The sequence below is a fragment of the Narcine bancroftii genome, chromosome 8, assembly GCF_036971445.1.
Source record: "Narcine bancroftii isolate sNarBan1 chromosome 8, sNarBan1.hap1, whole genome shotgun sequence".
Taxonomy (NCBI): domain Eukaryota; kingdom Metazoa; phylum Chordata; class Chondrichthyes; order Torpediniformes; family Narcinidae; genus Narcine; species Narcine bancroftii.
This window is the reverse complement of record NC_091476.1, coordinates 17,237,189-17,265,124: the sequence shown is the minus strand read 5'-3', so window position 1 is coordinate 17,265,124 and position 27,936 is coordinate 17,237,189. Positions and strand designations below refer to the sequence as shown.

General features: G+C 39.3%; 1 protein-coding gene across 1 annotated transcript; it reads left to right on the top strand.

Moving 5' to 3' along the window:
- Positions 1-107: 107 nt before the first annotated feature.
- On the top strand, positions 108-27,914 carry LOC138740422 (ubiquitin-like protein 3). The gene is made up of 5 exons (XM_069893026.1): positions 108-214; positions 17,329-17,437; positions 20,507-20,593; positions 21,909-21,986; positions 22,354-27,914. Exons 1-5 carry the CDS (start codon positions 191-193, stop codon positions 22,404-22,406), a joined length of 351 nt encoding a protein of 116 aa, XP_069749127.1. The 5' UTR covers positions 108-190; the 3' UTR covers positions 22,407-27,914.
- Positions 27,915-27,936: the final 22 nt, after the last annotated feature.

The window sequence follows — 27,936 nt, the reverse complement described above, 5'->3', positions numbered from 1 at the left end:
GCTCCGGGTCCGGCGTTTGCCGGGTCTCCCATGCAGGCCGCCGGCTTGCCTCCAGTGCGAACACTTCCACGCTGCCGAGGCGGTTCCTTCGGGGGACCGGGACTTGTCTCCAGCCCTGCCTTCCGACGCAGTCGGTCCTTCTGCCTTCGTCTCTAGCCTAGAAAGTTTCTTAAAAAAACTAAAGCACAAGATGTCATCTGCACCTATTGATAGGGTAGGTTTCTGTTTAGAATTATAATTTGGTTGTCTTATTGAGCAGTTTCACAACTTTAAAATATTGGTGGTTAATTGAAAGAGGAAATAAACTCCCCAAGTCTATCTTAGCTTGTGAGAATGCATGGAAATTGTTCTACCTTTAACAGGATTCAGAAAGAATATGCTGGTCATCGTGGTGTTTAATTACAGTTTGAAAATTGCCTTGCGGTGACTGATGATGTGTGGAGTTTTGCATGTTCTTCCAGTGACTCCTTTTCCTTTGGATACTGAGGTTTCCACTAGCATCTCATTGATTTACAGGGTTTTTTTTTGTGTGTTGTTGTTGTTGGAGGAATTGGTTTCTGTAAAATAGTGTAGGTGGTTTGTAAGCAAACGAGTGGTGCGAGGCGTATGTGACAATAGATTACAGGGAAGTAGGGTAGTGGGATTGATGGATTGCTCTGTGAGCTGGCATTGACTTGAATGTTGCTTCCTGCCTCCAAAGAATACAAATGAGGCTGCTGTCAGAATGTTTATTTGATATCAAAAAGGATGTTGGGCTGGTGGAAAAAGGTCAGATCATCTGGAAGATGGTGAGGATTAAAGGAAATTAAGATTTTCTACTTAGTGCATTGGGAAACTTATAGGGTTGAAAGGGGTGGGGTGGAGGCGGGGGAATTTCCCAAATAGTTGAAGCCACTAGCAAACTTCACGTAAATACAAGTTGTGGAGAATTCTCTCTATGGGAACAATGGGTGATTGAGGAAGCACCATTGATTTGGAAGTAATGGTTATTCCATGCTAAGTAATTAGACAAGGAATGCTGAAAATTGGGATGACCATTAGTAGTCTGCATCTTGAATAGCTTTTAAAAACTTCTTAAATTTTATTATACAATAGTCTATGGTTTCCTTTTATTGAGATGAAATTACAATTGGGCTTCATAATATAACTCTCCAGGTTACAAATTATTTGACTTATGAAAATCCAACTTTCTGCTGTACACTTTCAAAGCATTTTGCAAGCCAGAGATGGTGGATGCTATCTCAGTGGCTCTACATTAAGGTCTGGAACACCTGGACAGTAAAGATGCATTCATCAGGATGCTCTTTATTGACTACAGTTTGGCATTTAACACCATCATCCCCCTCAAAATTGATCAGCAAACTCCAAGACCTTGGACTCAACACCCCACTGTGTAATTGGATCATGGGTTTCCTCCCCTCCAGACCTCAATCAGTGAGAACTAGTAAGAACATCTCCATCAGTACCAGAGGAGCCCAGGGCTGTGTTTGAAGGCCACACCTATAGCTGTGTGGCTTGGTACAACAATAACACTATCTGCAAATTTGCTGACTATGCCACAGAAGTGGGTTGTACAAAGAAAGGTGATTGTTATATTTTGTATTGATCTGTTTTAAAGGAGGCAGGTTTTTTAGTGTAGGTCACATGCAAAAACTTCAAAACTGATCTCATTTAAAATGCCAGAGCACTGCTCAAGCCAGGCAGTCCAGATTCTGGTTGCCTTTACAAAAACTTTGAAGAATGCCTATAAGGACTTCACAAGAAGGTATTAATTGGACATGTTGTGGAGTGATGGATTATTGTTTTGGAAATCAACTGATGAACAAGCTCAGAAGATTGGGTCCGGTGCCACAGTTTGTGTGTGTGTGTGTGTGTGTGTGTATACATACAGTTCAGCAGCTGGGACTAGAAAATGACAAGGTGGCAAGCTTGAGGAAAAACCCCATTTTGAAGACTGGTTGTGAGTTCTTAGTTCAGCCTGGTCAAAGCCCTTGTGGTCCATACAAGAGGAGAGGACTGGCTGCATAATGTTTCACTTGAAATAAGAGGAAAAAAGGAACTCTGGTGACCTGAAAGAAAGAGGTTATCATCTGGAAAACCCTGATGTTCCAACTTTCTTTGGCAAGGCATTGAAGTGGCTGATCTAAAGGAATCCGTTGTGGGTGTGCAACGACCAACAAAACTCTGAAAACTGACAAGAACCTTCCTGAGCAGTAACCATTTACCTTTCAAACACCAAAGCCTGGTGAAATTCATAAATGTTAAATTCAGTGCACAGTATAGGAATTGCCTGCAACCAGTGAACTTGGAGGAATGAGAAGTGAGATTGGAGTCTGAATCAAACAACTTTTCTGAACTTGCACACACACTACATACATGTGCACTTAGAATTAGAAGGGGGTTAAGTTGGGTTAGTTAAGTCAATAGTGATAAGTTAGTGTTTCTGTTTTCATGTTTAAAGATAATTAAAAGCAACTTTTGTTTAAGTAATGATTTGTCTTGGTGAATTTCTATTGCTGCTGGGATTTGGGGTTCTCTGGGCTCATAACTGGAGCTTGCTTTCAATGTCACTAAAACTAAGAAACTGATTGTTGACTTCAGGAAGGGAAAGTCAGAAGCACACAATCCTATGATCATTGGGGTATCAGAGGTGAGCAAATTTAAGTACTTGGGAGTCACTAATTTGGAAGATCTTTCATGGACCGAACACACTAAAAGTACCTCGAAGAAAGCATGTCAACACCTTTACTTCATCAGAAACTTGTGGAGGTTTGATATGACACCAGGAACCCTGGCAAATTTCTACAGAGGTGTGGTGGAAGGTGTGCTGACTGGCTACATGATGGTCTGGTATGGGGACACCAATATGCCTGAGCATAAAGCCCTGCAAAAGGTAGTGGACGCAGCCTAGGACATCACAGGCAAAACCCTCCCCACCATCGAGACCATCTACAAGGAATGCTGCCACTGGAGTGAAGCAGCAATCATCAAGGATCCACGGCACCCAGCGCACGCTCTGTTCTTGCCACTGCCATTAGGAAAGAGGTTATTGGTGCCATAAGATTCGCACAGCACGTTCAGGAACAGCTGCTACCCCTCTATCAGACTCCTCAACAACAAACTCAATCAGGGACTCATTTAAGGATTCTTTCTTGTGCACTTTATTAATTTTTAAAAAATTCTCTCTGCATTGCATATTCAGTTTGTTTAGATTCATTGTCTGTTTACATGTATACGGTATGTATAGTTTTTTGCACTACCGATAAGTGATAATTCTGCCACACCCGCAGAAAAAGAATCTCAGGGTTGTATGTGATGCCATTTATGTACTCTAACAATAAATCTGAAATCTGAGTATTTATGGTATACATTGCATATTGGTTTAATTATGGGTAGTGTTAGGGTGATTATTTGTTGAAATAAACTATATATAGAGAGATGATATGGATCACTTTATTTAAAAAAGAATCTGCTTATGAACACTTCTCAGGGATGGAATTATTGTATAGCCTAAATAATGCCAGTATATTTGGTTTATTTGAGTTCATTACTCTAAATAAAGAAATGTGGTACTTGCATTTTGTTGTAATGTAACATTAGTATGTAGACAATAAGCTTCAGAAGCATTTCTTGAACTTTCAGGAAGCTGGCTGGTTAGGCAATGTATGCAGTACCATCTGTCACATTCTGTTATGCAAAGTTTGAGCTGATGTTGTCGATCTGCTGTGTTTCCTGCTACTTGAGCTTTTGATCAGTTTAGAAAGTTGGAGCAGAATTACAAATAGATTTTTGTGTATTTTGGATAGGTGAAATAATTAAAATCTGACCCCTGTGGTTTTGTGCCCATCTGCCTGTTTCAACCACTGTTGAAGGCAGAGCTGTCAGATATAGAATAATTATATGTTTTTCAAACTTTGACTTTATTTCTGTAACTTTTGAAGTCAAGTCTAATACTTTGCAGTACTGCAGTTTGAAATGTAAACTTATTGAGAGGAAAGAAATCTTTTACTTTTTTAAACTCCAGTTACTTAAGTGTCTTGAACAGAAGCACCAAATTATCTCCTGGAGCGACTGATGGTAAAATAGCTCCAATGAAGAGGCTAAACATTTTGGATCCCTATTATTTGGAATATAGAAGAATGAGGGGTGTCCTTACTAAGATCCTGAGAGAGTTGATATTGCAATCTTTGCACTCATGGGTGTGTGTTAAAGAAAGTCTTGTAGTTACAAGAAAGGAGGACGGGCATTTAATGTTAAATCCATAATTTCTTGGTGAATTTCTGGATTCTTCAAGGTGGAAGTAAATTGTTGAAATACCAGGGAATTGAGGCCAACAAGCTGGCATAGAAGTGTTGAAGCCTGAAGTCTGATTCTTGTCACAAAGAAAAATCCATTTATTCTTCTGCTAAAATTATTCATTGTTCAAATTGCTGTCATCTGTCAGTGACTTTTCAGTGGCTTCTATCAACAATCTTTTCCTTCAGTTTTTAATTTTTATTTTTTGCTTAATATTTTTTCCTAAGAATATAATTGGAGCATACCCACCTTAAGTGGACATGACATAGAATTTGGTCCATATATTTCATGGTTTCTGTGCCAATATCAGCTTTTGCTCATCATCAAGGTCATATGGAACTTTCTGTTTTAACATAGAAGTGTGTTCAAATTGTCAATTCAACTGGGAAAAAAAAAAGTACCTATGTTTTTCAGTTACAAAAATGTTGCAAGAGACTTCCCATTAGGTAAATGGAAAATTGAGAAATTGAGAACATTTGTTGGGTAATTGAAGATTAATTTGAGGGTTGGTTGTAAAGACCATAAGACATAGGCTGAATGGCCTGTTTCTGTTCCAGTTGAGTCCACCCCACCATTTAAGTATGAGTTGATCCATTTTCCCACTCAGCCCACTGCCTTTGATGCCCTGGCTAATCAAGAACTTATCAATCTCTGCCTTGTGTACACCCAATGAACAACAAATTCCACAGATTTATCACCCTCTGGCTGAAGAAGTTCCTCTGCATCTCTGTGCCAAGCAGATGCCCTTCAATCCACAAGTTGCACCCTCTGACCAAGACTCTCACACCATGGGAAACAACCTTAATAAATCTACTGTCCATGCCTTTCAACATTTGAAATGTTTTAATGAGATTCTCTTTCCCTTCCCCACACCCCATTCACCTAAATTTCAACAAATGCAGGCCAAGAATTATCAAATGCTCCTCGCATAATAATCCTTTATTCCCAGAATTATTCTTGTGAACCTCCTTTGAACCCTCTCCAACTGGGTGGGAAGAGATGTAACAAAGCAGAGAAATTAGAAATCCAGAGTGCTCTAGAGAACTGCTTCTGAGACTTTTCTGGTTCTGAAGTACTATATTCAATGATGAATTCAAGAGTTAAAAGTCGTGTCTTCATAACATGGAGCAATGACCTTTACAGGATGGGAGATTTGGATTGTTGCAAGAGGAATGATCAGATCAGCATTGTAGTAAGGTGAGAATCTATCACTAATGTCACTCATGCATGAGTTGAAATGAAACTGGTCTTGGTACCATTCTACAAATATACATTTTTATACTTAAATTTATTTGGAATCCAGGGGGCATATTGATGCAGCTCATAGACCTGCTGCCTCACAGCTCCAGGGGCCTGGATTTGATTCTGAATTCCAGTGCCCCCTGTCTGGCGTTTGCACATTTTCCCTGTGATTATGTGGGTTATCTTCAGATGCTTTGCAATTGTCTCACATCCTAATGATGTGAGTCTGTTTGTTAATTAGTCTCTGTAAATTTTTCCCTCTTGGGCAGGTTAGTTTAGATTTGGTGTAGTAGGTACTTGATTAACGTTGTTGATTTGGTGGACCAATTGCCCTCTTTTGATGTATAATCATCTCTGACAGCTTATGAGGCAGTTTCCAGCATTTGAAGAACTGGCTTTAAGTTTTGTCGTAATCAACTTTTATGAAAAACAACAGCAGAACATTTTAGAAGCATTTAGCAGGCGGAGAAGGAATTGTAGAGTGAAATGAAGTCCATACTTTGGATCAATGGCCTTTTCTGTAAAATGCACAATTTGTAATGGATCTGGTAATGGGTGCATGTTTTTAAAGAAATTAGCAAAGTATTCTGTACATAATTTTTAATGGATCATTTTAAAGAGAACTTTGGAGGGGGGGGGGTGGTGTGTGGCAAGTCTCATTCTGATCTTGGTCGGATTGATTACTTGCTTGGGCATCAGATGTGCTTTGTATTCCAGACAGTAATCTCTTTGCCAACTCATGTTGTGAACCAGAAGGAAGGTTCAATGTTTAAATATCCGAATAATTCAATAGTAATTAAGTTGGGTCAAGGGTATGTAATTTAAATGATTGATTAATTTCTCAATGGAATCTAGTCACAGCAATGTCTTACTTTGGTATTTATTTCCTTTTTGGCAAATGAATAAAATGAATTTGTTGAATGCCACGTAGGTCACTTCTGTCCCAGAGTGGGATTCCTAACTGCTTAGATGCACTACTTAAATGTCACTACATCTATGGAGTAAAGATTTTCAAATCTATTTAGAAAGAAATGGGAGAGCAGTCTCTCTCCACTACAGTTGTTCAGATCCCATTGGTATTGAGTTTATAGATTTGACAGTTTCAATTTTAGCATCATTGACTCGACAATAGTGTGTTGAATTATTTTAATGAGCTTTCTCAAATCTAATCTTGCATTCTAGTAGAAAAGAGTTTAGTTGGCGTCCTTCTCCCTTTGAACTGAGAATCAACAATTATTGAGATTTGCTGAGGGTGTCTGAATGTGTGCCCACCAAATACCATTTAACTTTTCATAGAAGCTGCAGCTCCACTTGCTGTAAAAAGTGTAAATGTATTTGCAGCACCCTACTAATCACAGCTTGGATGTGCACCATCTTGCAGTTACTATCCAATTTTGACGTTCAAAGAATCAACTGCTCATTTCTTTTGAATGTTAGTTGCAGCTGTCAAAGCTCAAGCACGTGCTTTACAGTAAATTGATCTAGTTTTGAATTTGAAATGGCTTGAGCATGGCAGTATCTTCTGATTTGTCAACTGTCAAAATAAGGGCAGTTGCCTCTCAGGATTACTTCTCAATTATTAGATAGAAATTATTGCCAGGAGAGAACTTTGTCAAAGATGTGTTGATAAGGAAGTTTTAATCACTCGAGCACATGCATTGCCATCTGAATTGCTGTGCAACAGTTTCATGAAGTATTAAATGGAAATTGCCTCCATTGGTGTGAAGCTATGGAAAATTACCAATATCTTTTGTCATTTTTCAAATATTGCTTTAACCTTCTAGCATCTAAAATGCTTACCACCACCAAGGTTGGTGGGATAGCAGTTTAGAGCAGAAACCTCAACTAACCAAATCCATTGCCTGCAGTTAATAACATTTCAAAATGGTATTTTCCCCTTGGGTTTGGATGCTAAGGAGAATTTGGGACTTTGTCAACGGCACTTATTCTCGGATGTTAAATTTTAACTGCCAGTTGACTAGTTATTGCTGAACAGTTATTGGGTACATGTGATGCATCTGAAGCTGAAGTGTCTTGGCAAAATATGAAAAAAAACTTTTGCTGTACAGATCATAGTTTTTAAAAAAAGCTTTTAATGTGCAATTGTCTTTTATGATGAGGTGAATAACTATATTCCACCTCTGAACATAGTTCTGTAGTAATGCAAACATATTTATTTCATCCAATACAATTGTACCCAAAGTTGAGTAGGAATTGGATATTTTCTAATGATTGAATTCCAGAATGCAGTGTTGTAAATCCTATCCTTTCTTGGACAGTTCCTTGATGGAGGATTACTCCCTTCTGGATTTGTGGGTTACGAGACGGCTAATGAAGCCAATTGGAGATTTATGAACTCTTCTACTGATTTTTGGAGGGGTGGGGGGTGGTAGCAGTTTGAACTAGTGCACTTTCTGCCACCTAACTAGGTCATTGTGCTCTTAAAGCATGGCCTTCAGGCTCTCAATAGCTCTTGTCCGATCCACTTTGAATAGCCATGTGCTGGAGGTTTCTTGGCATTGGGATGCTGCATTTCGTCAAGTTGCACAAAAAGATTTTCTATGTCCACCTGATAATGTTCTTCTACCACAAATCTCAAAATAAATTCCGTGACTGGTGTCTCCTGTCCATTGTAGTGGACTAAGAAGAACTTGGGTTTCAATACCATGGGTGCGGTTGAGGACTGGAGAAATGTGGAAAAAGTAAGTGTAAAGAAGTCAGAGATAGTGGATTGGTAAACTAGGTGGAAATTAAGCATGATGAACAGTGCTAGTTGATTTGGCAGATGCCAGACAAAAAAGAGAGGGAGCTAATAAAACAGTGATCCGATGGAAGAGGATTAGTTATTCAGGGTCGAAAGTTTGCCAGTGCTGGTGGAATCTGATATGGTGGAATGATAAGAATATCAGATGGCAACAAGGGGGGAGAGAACCAAAGTGGGGGAGGGGGGAAGGGGGAGGAGATGCTGAGGATGGATTGGGGCAGGTGGGAAAGGAGACAAAATGGTGGCAGTGAGAACTGAAGTGGCATGGTTATGAGACCTCTCTTCTATATGCCTTCTCTTTCTCGCCACCCTATCCCTTTCTCCCCACAGGATTTTTCCACACTCTCCTTTCTCTTCTCCTTTCACCCCTAAAACAACCCCCTGTTCCTCTTTTCATCCACAATTCTACCATGAATTCCTTTTGTACTATTTGAAGAACCCACACATGTCATAACTGTCAGGGAGCTGCTGAATCTCCTGTTCTCTTCATCCACCCAGTCTTTTAGGTTTTCTGCTAAACTTTTGCTATTGTTTTCCACCCCCCCCCCCCCGAATAAAAGAAAAGCTTTCAGGGAAGCGAAGAGCCTCTTCATGGGTACCAGTAATGACAGACCAGGGTAGCTCACAGCCTATGGCTGGTTAGCATCACCTATAGGCTTGAACATTGACAAGTTGTATCTGAGCATTGTGTGGGAGCCTTTAAGGGATTTTATGGCAAGGTTTCCATTGACTTTGGGGCCAGGTTGTTGAATGCATCAGTGAAAGGTGAGGATTTATGAAGCACTTTAAGACTTGGTGTTCTTTGCTATGTGAGAGTAGGTATTATAATTGTTTCTGAAGAGTGTAAATCTCTCCACTCACGAATGTTTGATGTCATGTTCTACAACCTGGCCTTGTTTGCCTGAAGTATAACTGTGGGCTCTTGCTGGCATCTTATCCCCATCATATTTAGACCCTTTATTCATTTGAAGTTGGTATATCAGCAAGTTATTAACCATGAATTTGGATGGCATGTATTTCAATGGAACCTAAAACCTGTCTTACTCGAGTAAGCCCAAGTAAGAGAATTTATGGTATATGTTTCAGGGCAAAAAGATTGTTTGAAATTTTTTAATGAGGGGAGAAAATGAGCACTAGTTTTAATTAAGCCTCTGATTTGGCAGGTTGCCAGGCTGTCTATTGTATCATAAAGCCAACTGGTTGGCTTCCCCAGAGTATTAACTTCAATCGTCAGCCACTCTCCTCATCTCTTGATGAAATACATTTGCCCTGCTGGTCATACCATGTGCCATCTGCAAGTCCTAAGTGACATTGATAAAATGAGCCTTGGGCTGGTCAGTTATTTAGAATGGATTTGGAATTTCCTTTAACTCTTCACTTTTGATTTTAGCCAAGGCTGGACTGGAGCATTTGTATCTCAACACACAGCTTTAAATGTTTTATTTTTGCAAGTGATTGGACATGTAGGACATGGTCTCTAATCAAAATGCTAACTGCATTTCTTCATTTGCTGAAACGGTTCCCCTAAAAGGGTCACTGTATTGGAGCTTGAGACATTTTGTTGTCTGGTTGTAACAGATGGTACTGGAAGGAACTGCAAAAAATGGCTGTGATTTAGCTTGAACCAATTATTTCCAGATGTTTTGCTTTTGTCTGTGTACAGTCAATGTCACTAGTTTGTCTCTTGGTTATGTGGCTCTGTGTTAATCATTTCATTTCCTATCCTCCTTTTTAATACTCAAGCCCAAAAACTGAAGTGAGAACATGCAGTCCATAAATTTTAAAAATGCTTCCTTTTGAGTAATAAAACCTTGCAATGCAAAGTCAGCATTCAGTTAATCTTGGTATTCTGAAAAGAGACAAAGAAAAATTTTATGAAGAGAATTCTAGATCTTGAGTTTTTTTCTTTCCCTAAAGCCTCCCATATTCTTTAGTGCACAATCTGAATTTTAAAACATCCACATTCTTTGCATTCTCATTTAATCGGTCATGTGCTAATGTCTTGGAGTCATTAACAGTAGAAAGGTTGATTACTGACATTTTTCTCCTCTGGGATATGTCAATGGGGCATTTAGGCATCTCTTTGTGTTCAACGTTCATTTTTCTAGTGAACTGGAGTTGGAAGGAGAGTGTGGATGCTGGACAGTTTAAGAAGGTGAGAGGTATAAGCTGACCAGCCATTGTGGAAAAGGCCATTATGTGAGCGGGTCAGAGTTGGAATAGTGAACTGAGGCTTTAGGTCGAGATTTTGGCAAGAAGTGGAGACTAAGGTAGGTCTGGTCTGGTGAGAGTTTATTCTTTGACCTGTATTAGTGTTAAGGTAGAATAGTCAGAATGGCAACCAGGTCAGTCGAGTGTTCACCTTGTGAGATGTGGGAATTTTGGCAGACTTTCCATCTCCCTGGTAGCTACATCCGCATGAGATGCGTCGAGTTGCAACTCCTTTCAGACAGTGTAAGGGAGCTGGAGCTGCAGCTTGTTGGCTTTCAGTTCATAAAGGAGAATAAGTGCATAGATAAGAGCTACAGTGAGGCAGTCACACCAGAGCTGCAGGAGGCGGGTAGCTGGGTGACTGTCAGGGGAAAGCAAAAGCAAGGATACAGGTAGTGCAGGGTACCCCTTGTGGTTGTTGTCTTCAAGAAGAAGCATACTCCGATGGATATTATGGTTGTTGGCTGGGGGGTGGGGAAAAGAGGGGGAGAAAACAACCTACCAGAGCAAAGCTGTAGTGACCAGGATCTCTAGCACTGAGCCTGATCCTATGGCTCAGAAGAAAAGGAGGGATAAAAGGAGAATGATGGTGTTGGGATTCAATAGAGGGGCAGAAGGGAGATTTTATGGGCATGAAAGAGACAACTGGACGGTTTGTTGCCTCCCAGGTGCCAGTGAGAGTAAGAATAGGATGATATGGCAGATGAATGTGTGGCTGTATAATTGGTGCAAGGGACAGTGTTTCAGGTTGCTGGATCATTTGGATCCCTTCTGGGGATCTGTAGAAAAAGAATGAGGTACACCTGAAATGGAGAGGGACCAATATCCTGGTAGCAAGATCTGTTGGAGCTGTTAGGGAGGGTTTAAACTAGTTTGGCAGAAGGATGGGAACAAGATTGATAGGGCAGATAATAGAGCAGATGATGGGAAGGTTGATACAATGCAGACTGAAACTGTGAGGAAGGATAAGGCAATGGAGTAGGATAAATAGTGAGTTGGAAGCGTTTAAATGTGTTTGGGAATAAAGGAGATGAACTTAGGGCATGGATCAGTGTGTGGAATCATGATGTTTTGGCCATTAGAGACTTGGCTGACTCAAGGACAAGATTGGCTAATGCAGGAACAAGGGTTTCGAATGGATAGGAAGGGAGGTAAAAGAATGATGCAGAGTGGCATTTTTAATTGGGATAGTATCACAGCTACAGAAAGGGAGAGTGTTGTGGAGGGATTTTCTACTGAGTCGGTAACAGGAAGGGAGTGATTACTATATTAAGAGTACAGAGGAGCAGATAGTGGACAGATTTTGGAAGTGGAAAAAAAATAACAGGGTTGTTGTTATCAGAGACTTCAACTTCCCAAATATTGACTGGGGCACTTCTTCACTGTGAGAGATAGATGGGACAGAATTTGTTAGGTGTGTACAAGAAGGATTCCTGACAGTATGTGGGTAAACTGATGAGAGGAAAGGCCAGACTGGATCTAGTACTGGGCAATGAACCTGGTCAGTGACAGACTTTCAGTAGGAAGCATTTTGGTGAGACTAAAACTCACTGTCCTTTAGCATAGCAATGGACAAGGATAGTAGACAAAATGGTAGTGGTTAATTGGGAAGGGCAAATTACGATGGGTTTAGGTAGGAACTGGGGAGAGTAAATTAGGAACAGATGTTCTTGGGGGAAATCCCCAGCCCTGAAGTAATGTGGAGGATGTTAATGGATGACTTGTGTGGGTTTCTGAATAGGTTTTTATGACTGAGACAGGGAAAAGATGGTAGGCTAAGGGAACAGTGGTTGAGAAGATGTGAGATGACTAGTTAAGAGGAAAAAGTAAGCAAAACAAGGTTTAGGAAACACAAATTGGAAATGGCTCATAAGAATTTTATAGTAGCCAGGAAGGAACTTGAGAAAGGACTTGAGAGCCTACAAGGGGGAATGCATTTTGGAATGTCAAGCTTGAAAGTAGAGTACATGGTTAATGACTGGGGTTCAAATCCATAGATCTAAAGGTTGCAGCTCTGGTTGATAGGGTAGTTACGAAGGCTCATGGTATGCTTGCCTTCATAACCCTAGGCAGGTGGGGGTTGAGTTCAAGAGTCATGAGGTAATGTTGCAGCTCTACAAAACTTTGGCTAGACCATACTTGGAATATTGTGTTCAGTTCTTGTAGCCTCATTACATGAAAGATGTGGAAGCTTTGGAGAGTCCACAAAAATTTACCAGGATGTTGCCTGGATTGGAGAAGGTGTCTTGTGAGGCAAGGTTATCAGAGCTCAGTCTTTTTCTCTTTGAAGTAGAGAGGTGACTTAATAGAAGACTAAAAGTTTGAGAGGCATTGATAGGTTGGACAGCTAGCACCCTTTTGGGCTGAGAGTAGCCTCAGTTTCAGGTGAGGGGAGAAAAATTTAGGAGAGACATCAGGGGTAAGGTCTTTTACATACAGTAGTGGGTGCCTGGAATGCATTGCCAGGAGTGGTGGTGGAGGCTGGTACAATATAGATATCTGAGAGACTTGGGCAGGGATGTGAATGTAGAAAAAAAAAAGAGGGTTATGGGTGTGAGGTAGGGAAGGTTTAGATCAGGGGTGGCCAACCTTTCATTTTTAATTTCGACATGTACCATGCTAATAGGCCATTTCGGCCCAAGAGAATGTAACGGGGTTTAGGTTAATTGGGCGGCACGGACTTGTGGGCCGAATGATTTGTTATCATGCTGTATGTCTAAATTAAAAGGTTGGTCACCCCTGGTTTAGATTGTTTAGGTTTATATAGGGTGGTACAACCTTTTGGTCCAAAGGGCCTGTGAATGGATGTGCTCTGTGAATATCATATAATCATATAACAATTACAGTACGGAAACAGGCCATCTCGGCCCCTCTAGTCTGCACGGATTCTTAGGGGACAAATCATTTTGTGTACTGTTAATTAAAAAAAGGAAAAAACAAAGAAAGATCTGAGTTAATTAAACAGATCAACAATACACAAACTAAAAACTCAGATGTTTACAAAAAAATGGATTGAACTTAAAACTAAATTTGATCTTCTCTCAACATAACCAGTTGAATGCCATCTTTTGAAATCTAAAAGTCAATTTTACATTCATGGTGATAAATCTGGTAAGTTTTTAGCTCAGAATTCTGGCTTTCTTAGATATCAGAATGCTGAGGGTCCAAAATATGGAAATACTTGAAATGTTTGATATTGTGGCTGTAGCTTGTTTTATTTTTTGAATATTTTAATTATAAATTTTAAGCCACAATATCAAACATTGCATTAAATTGAAAAATAAATCAAATAATTATAAAAGTGGTGTGTATGTATGTACACACCCACACATTTCACTCTTTATTTTCTCTCACCCCCCCCACCCCAAAACCCCTTTTTATTTAAAATATATATATATATATAAAAGAAAGGAGGACTGGAGAATGTATCCCACCAAATTGGCTGTTCAATGTCCTGGGATAGAAATGGGAGTTTGGCTTTTCACACTTGTCCACTCCTAACTTGGACACTGAGTGCTTTCACACTTTCAAGGAGCCATCCCCAGGACCATTGAGACACTAGAGAGGATGATTTGGAGACCTAACATTAATACAAATGGACATTCAGTTGACCTAAAAATCCTTCATTCATCTGGAAATGAGCCTGAATGCGAGACAGGTCTCAGAGAACAAATGACTAAACTCCTTACTTGCACTCTTCACTGGGTGAACAACTCTGCTTGTGGTGATACAATATTGTATGGGGGGGTTAGGTGGGTAGGTGAAGCTGTGGGAGCCATTGTTATTTAGTTCAGATTCATTGTATTGGATCAAACATAGACAAGTTAACAAAGTCCTAAATGCCATCCATCAGCTGATTTAAATCCGTGCTCTTCCATGTTCAACAATCTTTCGAAGCAGTGCTGAAAGCACCCAAGCCACAACTTGGATAGGAACTTCACTGACCATCAATAAAGTGACTTGCTCATGGCCAATTTGGTCAGCAGTAAGTCCTGAAAATGATCTATCTGACTGAGTTCTGCAGAATGTTGTGAGCAAATCAACATGAAGGATAAACCTTGACCTCATCCTTGCTGATCTGCTTGATTCAGTGCAGTTGCCCATGATGTCCTGGGTGCCAAAGTAGACCTTGTAGAAATAAAGCTGTCTTTGCATTGAAGATATTTAAATAGCTAATGGGATCGGGTATCTGTAAGCACATGCCTTTCATCAGGCAAGGGCCAACATGTGAGTGCTTGAGAAAGGAATTTAAAAAAAATTGTAACCATGATCAGCCATAAGTGTGAATGATCTACCTTGGCTTCCTCATGAGATGACTGTCAGCACTAGAAGTCAATCTTCAGCCAATTCTCTCTGTAATAGGAGAGTTTGAATCATTTGTTCAAAACTAGACAATAGAAGCCAATGAGAAATTGTGATTGAAATGTACACTGGCAAGCCCTCAAGGAATGTTTTTTTTTCTGATAAAAGGATGTTTTATCTGAACTGAACTGCCTAAAGAAATCTCTTGGTGCCTGCCACATTGACCACCGCCAGTGGGCTGATATCACCTTAAACTGCGCATCTTGGTGCCTCAAAGTTCGGCGAGCAGCAACCTCCTTTGAAGAAGACCGCAGAGCCCACCTCATTGACAAAAGGCAAAGGAGGAAAAACCCAACACCCAACCCCAACCAACCAATTTTCCCCTGCAACTGCTGCAACCGTGTCTGCCTGTCCCGCATTGGACTTGTCAGCCACAAACGAGCCTGCAGCCTACCCCTCCATTAATCTTCATCCACGAAGCCAAGACAACGAAATATTAAAATCAGAAGGCATTTAAAACTGAAACAAGGAAAAATGGCTTCAATCAAAGAGAAATAAATGTATTGAAGGCTGACGAGTGAAGGTTTTGTTGGTGTTCATTTTATGTTTGGCATCTCCAGAGGGTTCCACTTCATAAAGGAGTGGATAGAATGTTGCCCGATAATGGAGAGTGCTTTCCTAAACACAAGCTTCATGTTGGTATCTGTGATACAGTCGGGTGAGACTTCTAAGATGGTGATTGAGTTCCAACTGGAAAAGGTACTCCAAGCTCAAACATGATATTTTGCAGATGCCTCCTGGTCAAGTTTGGAAGTTGGTATTTGTGCTTGTTAATGCTGGGGTTAGATATGGTCAAGTATTTTCTCTGATGAGACCTCCAAAACAAACCTTCCTTTGTCATAACTTTCTCTCTTGCTCATATTTCAGCTGAAGGAGAATACAACCATTTCCACCCACAAAATATCTTTAAATCAAACATTTTTTCCTCATGAAATTAGTTTCTGTTGGAAAAACTTTTATTTGAATTACATTTCAGATGCAATAAATCTTTTAATGGCATGTTCAGGATTCACTCCTAAATCACTGTTGAAGAGACCCAAAGTTGATGATCTGAACAATCCATAATTTGTTCTTGTCATAGTTTTTTTGTTTGATCTCTGGAATCTTTCCAAGGACTTGCATCATGCTGGACACATTCTCCACACATTCACCTTGTGCAGCATTGTAGGAACCATAAATATTTTATACCTGCTTTCCTGTAAACATTATACAGGTACAGTCATTTTGTTGACTCCAGGGTACCCAGTTTATTTGAAATGAATACCTTACATTTTGGCATACAAGTAGAGTCTTGAAACCCTCAAAGCACTCAAAAATCAGGGCTCAATTGTTTTTTTTTAAATTAAAAATGAGACCGTAAATTCAACTTTAAAAAAAAACCCATTCAACGTAGATTTGGCGTATAAGATGATCCGGAAGTACCTTCCCACTGCTGGTGCCTGCCGCTCCCGCCCGGAAGGCTGACAGGTAGCTGTGGTTCCTGCACTGAGCACACTTGGTCAGCAAGGCAACTTCTTTGATGCGGACAGCATTACACCCGACTCCAGCTGCAGCCAGTGCTGAAGACTTGGACCCAGCAACGTTTGGCATCTTCTTGGCCAGAAGCAAAGGGTTTAAAAAAAAACTGATATTGTAATCACTTGCTTAACATTTTTGGAGATTGACTTAAATGCCCGATTTTATGATAAATCCATGAAAATGAGGCTGAAAATGGGGACCCAACTTATCTGAAGGTTGACTTGAATGCTGAAATATATGGTAGTTTCTTGGAAACTATTTGCTCTGTAGTGCTAAGATTCTGTATTACAAATTATTTTATTGGAAGCTTATAAATAAGATTTTCTTCTCCACAAATCTGTGCAGAGATTGGTTCTACATCTATTAACTGCTCTGCTTGTTTTCAACTTTGAGTGACAAAATGTACAATCATCCATTAGATAATTGTTAGAATGGGGTTTAAGGTGATGGTAGTTATATTTCCCTCTTCGTAAATTTAGATTAACCTGTGAATATTAATAGATGCCAAATGAATGGGGAAATAACAACAGAAAAAGCTGGAAATACTTTGGTTAGGCAGTAGTTGTGAAGAAAGAAAGAGAGTTAACATTACAAGTCAACAAAAGATCACACTGAAAGATTAAATTCTACCAAAGCTGCATGTCCTTAAGACTTCCAGTTTTCTACTTCCATTTCTGAGTTTTTTGCTTTTAGCAATAATAATACTGGCTATTTTTCTTGTTTCCTGCCTGCTGTCTACCTTGGATTATTAGATTTGTATTTCTCCTTTTACAATCCAAGAATTTTTTTGAGGTCACGCAGTGCACTAGAGGGTGCATTTACACAACTAAAGCATTGTTGTCTCCAGTTTCTTCATTCTTTGACAAAAATAATTGTCAAGTGGAATATTGATTATTTACTCGGCAGTTCACTTTACCCTTTTCTCCAATCCACAGGTAAATTTGCGCCTTATTTTAGTTAGTGGGAAGACGCAAGAGTTTGTGTTTTCACTGAACGATTCTGCTTCGGATATTGCCAAACATGTTTATGAAAACTGGCCTGTGGGTAAGCATTTCTGGATGGTTTACAAGGTTTTTATGATTAATGTGCCAGATGTCTGATAATATTCCACAAAACAATTTTGTTTTGGGGTCCAGTATTGGAGGTAAAACGAGGGAAATTTGTGATCTAACTGCCACGCAAGTAGTTTTCTGTATTGTAGTGTTTTGCAGATGATTTATTGGTGAGCTTTTTCAGTACATTTATTAACTCGTGTTAAAAGCCTAGCATACCACTGGTCTTGTGATCCTGGAGTTAAATCTGATGACATCAGAGGGTTTTCAATCTGTTAATACAGGGAGAAGCAGATGTACAGTAGTATTTTTAGTAAGAAAGGAAGACGTGTACTGATGTCTTTTGCGTGACACTAATCAAATGTAAGATTTAACTTTGATAGCCTTGAGCGTCAAAACTTTTTAAATCTAAATGCATTATCTATTGAATAAATGGGTCGTAAAACATTTATTGAACAGCTTTGACTAAAAATGCTATACCTACACAATTTTTGCAATGGAAATCTTTGGGAGTACTTGACCATATTGTAACCCATTGATCTTGGAAGAATCTATCATTTTAAACCTGTTCTAAGATATTTAGGAGCAGAAATAGGCCATTTAGCCCATCAAGTCTGCTCAGCCATTCCATCATGAGCTGGTCCATTCTCCTTCTCCCCTGCTTTCTCCCTAAAAGATCTGATTCCCAGACTATTCAGATGCCTATGAATCTCTACCTTAAATATACCCAATGACTTGGCCTTCACATCCACACATAGTAGCAAATTCCAAAGGTTCACCACTCTTTAATCCTCTGCATTTCTGTATTAAATGGGCGCTCTTCAGTCCTGAAGTCATTCCCTCTTGTCCTAGACTCCTACCATGGGAAACAATTTTGCCACATTCGACTTTGTCCAGGCCTTTCAACATTTGAAATGCTTCTGAGGTGTTCTCTCCCCCCACTACCAGTGCTTCTGAACTCCAAGGAGTACATACAAAGAGCCGTCAAACATTCCGAATGTGCTAATCCCTTCATTCCAGGAATCATTTTTGTGAATCTTCTCTACACCCTCTCCAGTTACAGCACATCTTAGAGCCTAAAACTGTGCAACGTATTCCAAGTGTGGCCTCACTAGTGCCTTGTAAAACCTCAACATCACACCCTGCTCCTGCATCCTATTCCTCTAGTTATGAATGCCAACATTGCCTCCCATATTCACCACAGACTCAACCTGTGGTTGAGAATGACCTTCAGTGTATCCTGCACGAAGGCTCCCAAGTCCCTTTGCATCTCTGAATTTTGAATTGTCTACCCCTTTATTCCTTCTAAAACGCATGACCATGCACTTTCTGATATTGTATTTCATTTGCCACTTTACCCCTTCTCCTAACCTATCTAAGCTCTCTGTACCTTGTTTCCTTAGCACTACCTGCCCCTCCACTTTGTATCATCTGTGAACTTGCCCACAAATCTATTTATTCTGCAATCCAAATCATTAACATCACCACATTAAAAAGAAATGGCCCCATCACTGACCCCTGTGGAACATCACTGGTAACCAACCAGAATAGGACCCCTTCCTACAGTTTCCTGCTGATCAGCCAATGCTCTACCTATACTAGTATCATTTCTGTAATTCCATGGGCTCTTGCCTCATGTGCAGCACTCTGTCAAAGGTCTTTGAAAAATCCGAATTTACTGCATCTCCTTTGTGTCATCTACTTGTGGTTTCCTCAAAAAAAAATTTGCAGTAGGTTTGTCAGGCAGGAGTTTCCCTTAAGGAAACCCATGCTGACTTTAGCCCATCTTGTCATACACCTCCAGGTATTCCATAACCTCATCTACTCCAATAACTTCCCAAACACTGATGTTGGGCTAACAGGTCTTTAATTTCCTTTCTACTGCCTTTTTAAATAGTGGAGTGACCAAAGCAATTTTTCAGTCCTTCAAAACCATCTAACAATTCTAGGGATAGTGATTATGGGGACAGTTTTCGCCCATCTTTGCAAGGCAGTAATTTGTAGTTTAACGTGAGCATCACTGCATGGCCCACTCCTAATTTTACTTGTGGATGATGAGCAGCTGTTTTGAGTTGTTGTTACCTTAAGTAAGAGAGAGCTGCAGCCCCAGAGGAGAAACAAGAATGACAATTTTTTTTTTGGTGGCGGCATGATTCTTTCTCAGGAAATTGACATTCTAGTGAATGTTTCAACCGAATGGGATTATTTAAAACTTCCGCAGAGACCGGTTAGAGCACAAACTTGAGGTTGCTATAGATCTGTCCACCCTATAGATCATAGGGTGAGACTGAAATGTTTAATTCTGAGAATGAGGGTGCATGGAAAAATCCCTTTCCAGTGATCATTCTTCATGTGCCCTTCACAACAAGTCACAAAGTTTCTCAGAGGGAATAATTGATTTTTATCCTCTGTCAGCCTGTTCAATAGCAGTGATCACTGGATGGTAATTTGAGAGGGCAGGTCCTTGCAGTGTCTGTCATGTAGAATTATATATTTGTCAGAAGAGTGTAATCAAACTTTTTAATACACATTTCTCAACCTTTTTAAAACACTTATTTCCTTCTATCATTTTCTTCCTCAAATTAAGATGTCGTCCCACCCTTAAATCATTTGCAGTTGATAGGTCAATGTCTTGTTTAAAATCAAACTTGCTCTGGAATGTATTTGCATAAGTATACATATATACACACATATACATATATACATACATATGTACGTACGTAGGTACACACAGAGATCATGGTAACAGATCAATTCAGCCCACTAGTCCATACCACCTAATTTACACTGGATTAACATATACCTCTACATTTTTGAATGGCTGATCGCTGGTGCTGTAAAGGTGTTGTGCTAACCGCTATGCCAACTGTGCTGTCCAAGGTGATATGTGAGTGGTGGGGGAAAAAAGCTGAGAACCACTCGTCTATATACAGGTCTGTAGATTTGAGAAGAGAATGAAAATGCTGTTGTGTATTTAGATATATATATAAAAAATTTTTTTAAAAAAGTTATGGTATATTGGATGCTTAATTTGTTATGGACCAATTTTATTTGCTTGTAGGTTGGGCTGATGAACAGGTCAGTAGCCCTAATATTCTTCGGCTCATTTACCAAGGAAGGTTTCTACATGGAAATGTCACATTGGGAGGTAAGTTTATAAGCTCTCTGTGGCACTACTTGCAGTATAAACAACTTCTTTTGGAAGACAAGGTCATGTTGATGGGAGCATAGTGTATATTTTATGTTGAGGATAGAAGCCTCTATCCTCAAGGACCCCACCCTCCCCACCACCCAGGCTACCATCAGAGGCAAAAGATGCAGGTGCCTGAAGACAAGCACTGAAAGGCAGAAAGACAGCCTCTTCCCCTCTGCCATCAGGTTTCTGAATGATCAATGAACCATAGAAACTACATTTGACTTTCTTTTCCTTGCACTATTTTTGTAATGTCGTTTGTATAAATGTTAGCACTGGTGATGCTGTCACAAAATGATGAATTTCATTGTATTCATGACAAGAAATTCTGATACTATAATCTAAGATGTATAAGACTACAAAAACAACAGCTTTGTTTATCCAGAAACTGTCTGTGGGTGGACAATGTATCTTGATCTTGCAAGTAATATTTGTTCCAAGAATGAATTAAGATCATTCACAATGACTTTGATCTTTACACATTAGCAAGCATAGCTGGTCCCTGTTTTCCTCCTTTGCATTTAGCATATGACACTTTGCCTAGTTAGATCAACATTCAATTTATTTTGCCCATTTATTTAAGCTTCTCCTGTCCCATAATTTCCTGTTCCTAACATATATCGACATGCTGCATTATTCTTGCAATTTTAGTCTCCATACCCAAGGCAAGATGCATGTGCCTTGGAAGTTCTTGGGCTTGGATTCTTATCCTATAAGGAAAAAAAAATTAAGGCTTGTGTGACTTGCACTCTCTGGAGTTTGAATGGTCTTATTGAGGTAGAAAACTCAGAACCTGAGATGTTTCCACTCGCTGCAGAACCTAGAACTGTGGGAATAGCTTATGGAGTATAGATGATTATTTCGGACTGATGTGAGATGTTTAGAATTGTAAACTGTAAAATTTATCTGCTTGTTCAACGCCACCCAAGTTCTGAGCATGCTGGACCATGAGGTTGATGTAATAATAATTTGTTCTCTGGAATGGAGATCCATGCACTTTTAGATATTAAGAAATCGAGATCACTCTGGGTGGGTGGGGAGGGGAGGGGAGGGAGTTTATGAATTGCCTGTGATATTATTGAATCAAGAATAGCTCAGTGGGAGTCTGGAATCTCCAATTACATTCTTGCCCAGTTGTCAAAGCTTCCAATCTTGTTGCATTCTCTTGCCTTTCAATCAGTTTTCAATATGTGTGGTAAGATTGCATGCAATTGCAGGTAATCGGGTATAAAATGTCATCTTAACATATTCTAAAAACCTTCTTTCACAGCCCTTAAGCTTCCTCCTGGAAGGAGGACAGTGATGCATTTAGTTGCTAGGGAAACTTTGCCAGAACCCAACTCCCAAGGTAAGGTTGTCACTTCATATGCTCTCACAGCTGAAATTGTTGAATGAATAATTTTTTTTTATTGAAAAACATTTATTTCTCTTTAGCAATTTCATCTCCTGGAAGCAATAATTCTTGATGTAGTATGATTCTGGGATCTTGACAAATCAATTCAGTTTTTTTAGTAAGTCTTGTCTGAGGTAACTTTATTTGATCCTTGAAGTCGTATACAAATTTGATTTTTGTAACCTGGCTTCATCTAAATGACTAGATTTATCCACTTTCCAACTGTCAGTAAATAATAAATAGGAAGTTGACTACTAATTTGTTGCTTGTGTTGGCTGAGATTGTTGACCAGTTTTTTTTTTGTTTTTTGTTTTTTGCACAGGTCAAAGAAATCGGGAAAAAATTGGAGAGAGCAATTGCTGTATGATCTTATGAAAACTACTTTCCTTGGACTGTCCAAAGGCTAGTCAAAGAACACTTTCTGGAGAAATTTTAGAATTTTCCCAATGATTAACACTTGCTAACTTGAGTGTTTCTCATAATCATGTTAAGGATTTATCCTATGGAAGAGGAACCACTGCAGAAGAATGTTCGAAGTTAATATTGTACAAAAGAGAAAATGTTGCTGCTTTGGAAGAGCAGTAATAACATAGGAGCCAAATCTCTCTTTACTTTTCGGGGGGGGGAGGGGAATTTTTCAATTTTCTTCCCCTTCCAATTGGAAGCACTGACTAATTAGATGCAACCAACCTTGTGAAGGTGACTGAATTGTGTGCTGATTGAATTTTAAGACTATGCTGTTTTTACCCAATGTTCAATTATAAATCTCGCTTCAAAATTGCTAGTTAACTTTCACCCCATTGAATTTCAGAATGAGGCCAATTGTGGAATCTGCTATTCAGTAGGATAAAGTGTTTCTGGTTGCTAGGATTTGGATAGCTTGAGTCGAGAATTCCAAGTGCAATTTCAAGGAGTAATTTTTTAAATTTCATCCCTCAACAGTCACATCAGATGAAGAATTTGGGATATGCTTCACATTTAGTATAATTGTGGTAGCTGTGCACTTCAGCAAACATTACAGCTATTTCAATATGTGTTCTTGGTAATGGGTGGGGTTTATAAAAGAAAAGAAAAAAAGTTGGGTAATATACAACCTTGTTAAAAGTGCCAGGGAACTCTTGATGGTCGAGGAAAATTTTTGGAAATCTGTTTCATGTTTGGGTGCTTTGGGATGTTCAATTCAGAGTTATGTCAGTCAAGAAATCTTGCTTTTCTGCTTTATAATTTGCATGCCGGAAGTTTTCAAAAGAAAAACAATACTGTTGATTCTTATAGAATGAGTTACTGCTGTATTAAATCTCAAAGATTTGTTCTTTTTTTTTCCTTCAATAGTTCTAGAATAGACTAGTATTGATTCTGCATCATTGCATTCCAGCTATACTGCATGAATGTCTTGCTATAGGTTCTTGGATTACTAAAAGATGGGGGAAAAAAAAATCATGCAACTTGTTTCTCAGTCAGATTCCGAATTGTTTCACAATTCAGTTCGATTACGACTGACTTGGACTAACGTCATTTAGATATCTTATTCCCACTCTGCAATGTGTTTAAAATCTCAATCTGTGAGATTCATTACTCAACGCTCTGTGCCATATGTCTATCTTTGGGCCCTTTCTCTTTCACAACTCCAGTGTAGCTCTCTGACACATGCTACTTCATCCCCTGGATCCATTCCTTCCACCAGAATTGTGGAAGTAGCTTCACCAGAAGAATGAGCAATTAAAAAAAAAAAAGTGGCTCGCCATTACTTCAATGTTGAAGTTGAGCAATAAATGCCAACTTGTCAATGATGAGTCACTGTAAATGTGTGGAAAAGAAAAAGTGTATAGCATGGCTATTGTGATTTATGGTGTGAAAAATAAAAAATTTAAAAAAAAACAAAAAAAACTTGTCAATGATGCCAGTAGAAAAAAAATGAACCATTGAAGATGAATAATTTTAATATGTAACAATTATTTTGCTTACTTATTTACCTTCCCTCTTGCCTCTTAATCTATAAGCACAGCACAGTTAGTAAAGCGGTTACTGCAATGTCTTTACAGTGTCAGGGACTGGGGTTCAAATCCTGCACTGTCAGTAAGGAGTTTATACTTTTTCCCTGTGTGGGTTTTCCCCAGGGGCTCTGGTTTCCTCCCACTGTTCAAAATGTACTGGGGGTGTAGGTTAATTGGGTGCAAGTTGGGCGGCACGGACAGGTGAGCCAAAATGGCCTATTGCCATGCTGTATGTCTAAATTTAAATTTAAAAAATTTAATTAGGGTAGCACGGCTAGCGTAGCGGTTAGCGCAATGCTGTTACAGTGCCAGCAACAGGGATCCAGGTTTGAATTTTGTGCTGTTTGTAAGGAATTTGTACGTTCTCCCTGTGTCTGCATGGGATTCCTCCAGGTACTCTGGTTTCTTCGCACTGTACCAGGGTTGTAGGTTAATCGGTGTAATGAGGCAGCATGGGCTTGTGGCCCGAAGGGGCTTGTTACCATGTTGAATGTCTAAATTTAAAAATGTAAATTTAAAAATGAATGTTATCCTGGATCCTGTACCTTATCTAACATTTTCAAAATTTGAAAGTTGAGTGTCACTTTGCAACTGTGCATTAAATCCAAAGGCAGAGCCTGACCCGGCACAAAAGAATGATTTCCATCCTTCCTAATCTTTCTAAACCATTTTATATCATTGGTATGAAGCAGATCATCACCAAATTTGTAGCAAAATTACTAGTTGGTATTTTTCCCAAACTGGCATTAAACTCCACCTGATAGCTAAATTCGTTTTCAATACTGACCCATGGTGTTTGGTTTTCTTATCTGCTCTGAGTCTGAAGCATGGACATGTTTGGATCATGGCAGAAGTGATGCACTTAGTTTTGCTTGCCTTTTAAACTACAGAAGAGAACTTCGGCTGGTTTCTCAAAATATTGCAGCACAACGACACTTCAAACAGGCCCATTGCTCAAATTCTAGGATTGTTTTGTATATTTATAATGAAATTCTCAAGCAATAGAACTAATTTTTAAAAATTGGTTTGTTTTTCTTAATGCATTTGCATTTAATTATCTAAGCTTTTTTTAATTATTCCCATTTCAGGATTTTGTTCCTTTTTCCCCCACTAATCCCTCCGTGAAGTGGCAGGTGGCTCTCTCATGAAACTCTTGTGTATGGTGAACAAATGAAAAGTAGGTTGTAAAGAGATTGTTAGCTGGAATTCAGAACACTTTTTTCCACCCACATGAACTGACCTGTCAAAACCCTGAAGAAATTGAAATTTTAATGTTTCCATTTTCTGTTGTTCAGATTCCTGAAGTCGGAAAATTATTTAACAAAGAGAAACTATTTAGTTAACTAAATTGTGAATAATATATAACATTTAATAATTGTATGATTGAATGTAATATGGGTATATATTGGTATAACATTTATTTCTGTAGATGGATTGGATATGCCTGCTTTTAAATAATTTTGGAGTTGCTAAAATGTGTAAAGCTTAATTATAACCAAACTCTGAATTGTGTGTACTATTGTGTATCCTGAAGATTCAGGCATGCTGCAGTGATTAAATATTAGAATTTTTCCCTTGGTCCAGGTAGCTATTTGTGGTCTGTGGGTTTGACTGATTGGCTGCAATGACAACTGGATCTTTCAAAGTGGTCATTATTCTTATTCACTTATGCAACTTGCAACTCAACCCAAGTGCATGGTTGGCATCACACTTCAAACATGGCTAAAAACAGCTGGTCAAAATGTAGTCTTGATTCACTGCTAAATATCTCTGCAATCTAGATGTTTGATCTATTTAAATTCACTGGAAACACCATTCTTTCTGCACATCGTACCCTTGATGAAAACACCAATTTGAATTCATTCCAACTTTGACCTTTTATCTAATGCAAATTAATCATTTAGATAAAGTTTTTGGTTCCTGCCTAAATGGACCCTTATTTACTTATTTTCCTTCATTTGTCAGATGTTTTTGCTCACTAACCTGTTTTCCAACTTGCTCTCCTACCTATATTTATCATCAATTACCTTGAATGCCTTTATCCAAGTAATTTGTATGACAATCTAGGACATTCACATTTCTCTTAGAGTGAAGGGTCAGACATGCAAGCATAGAGAAGCATTTTTTGGGGGAAAAAAAAGGATCCTCTGGAATTGTGGTTAATTTTGTGTGGAGTCACAGGAGATAGGCAAGGTTCTCAATGGGTACCTCTCTTTGACTATGGAGAAAGATGATGATTGGGGAACTTGGGCCAGACAAAGTAGTGCCATGAGAATGGTCAATTTTACAATTGAAGTGCTGAAGGTTCTGATGTGTATAAAGGTAGACAAGTCCCCTGGGCCTGAGCAAATCTATTCATGCACACTTTGTGAAGCTGGAGGGGAAATTGCAGGTGGCCTAACATAGATTTGTGAGTTGTCATTCAGTAAAGTTATAAAGTCATGAGAGATGTGGTGCCAGAAGACTGAGGGGTGGTAAATGTTGTGCCTCCGTTCAAGGGCTATGGGGGGAAAGCCTGGGAACTATAGGCCATTGAGCCTAACATCTGCAGTTGGTAAGATGGTAAGAGTATTCTGTAGGAGATCTACATGTACGTAGATGAGGGCTAATTAAGGATCGTCAGCACTGTTTCATAAGTGGGAGGTCTTGACTTACAAATCAGATTTTTGAAGCTATGAACAAGAGTTGACAGTTGTCAACTGGAGTGGAGAAGGATGAGGAATGATCTTCTATAGGTTTAGAAGTCATGAAGAATAAATCAGGTGAACAGTCTTTTACCTGGAGTAGGGGAAAGCTGTAAATAAAAGATGATAGGTTTAAGGTGAGGAGGATTTAACAGGAGCTGAAGGGTAATTTTTTTTACTCTGAGGGTGGTAGGCATATAGAATTGGTTGCTGGAGGAAGTGGTTGAGGCAGGTACTATTGCAACATTTAGAAAGAAAAAATGCATGGATAGGTTGAGAGGGACAAAAGTAGGCAACCTGAGAGCCATTTTGGTTGGCATGGGTAAATGGGGCAAAAGCCCTGTTTCCATGTGTTATGACAATGGCTTCATGTTTTGCAGCCAATATTGCATGGAATTGGTGACATTTACCCACAAACACCACCATGGATGTCCTTATTGCAGGAATGTATTGCCAGTGACTTCATTCTTTCTTTTCCCCTCTGATGTTATCTCCCAATGTGGTTCACAAAAAAACCTGGTGGAATTCATTTGCGCTTGTGCTAGTGAATGTGCTCTTGAATCCTGCACTTGGTTAGACTTGCTATGATGTCCATGAGCCCCCCTTCATTTCATTGGTGGTGGTACAGCTACACAGAAGATTGCATTGGTTATATTATTCATGTCCTACATCTCAATGTTGCTTGCTCCAGAATACTCTTGGTTAGCATGGAAAAAAGTAAATTTGGGGGATGAAGACAGTGGTCCCCACTCAATAATTCAGGCAATTGCAACTGTAGATTTGGGGAATAAGAATCAACCAGATGTGGTGGAAAGAAGGTTGGGGGGGGGGGGGCGGTTATAGAAATACTGTTTCCTTGCTCTTTGCTAGTAGCCAATCTTCCCTTGTCCTAAAGAAAAGCTTTAATGATGAACTAAATCATTCTCTTGTGAATTTATGATTAACACATTTTGAGTCAAATATTGGGTTATAAAATATAGAAATGTTTCTGACTTGGTCCGTTTCCCTTCTGCGCTCTCAGCAATAATCCACCCTTCAACCAATTGTATCACTATTTCTCTCAATGTCTGTCAGATTTTGTTTGATCATTCTTCTTTGAAATGCCTTTTAGACTATTTTGCAAAGTTTAAAAGTTGTATCATCTTTGATTTAAAAATATTTTTGATTGGAGTGACAGATGCAATAAATTTGTGGTGAACCTTTAAGATTGCAGCGAGGCATTGAAGT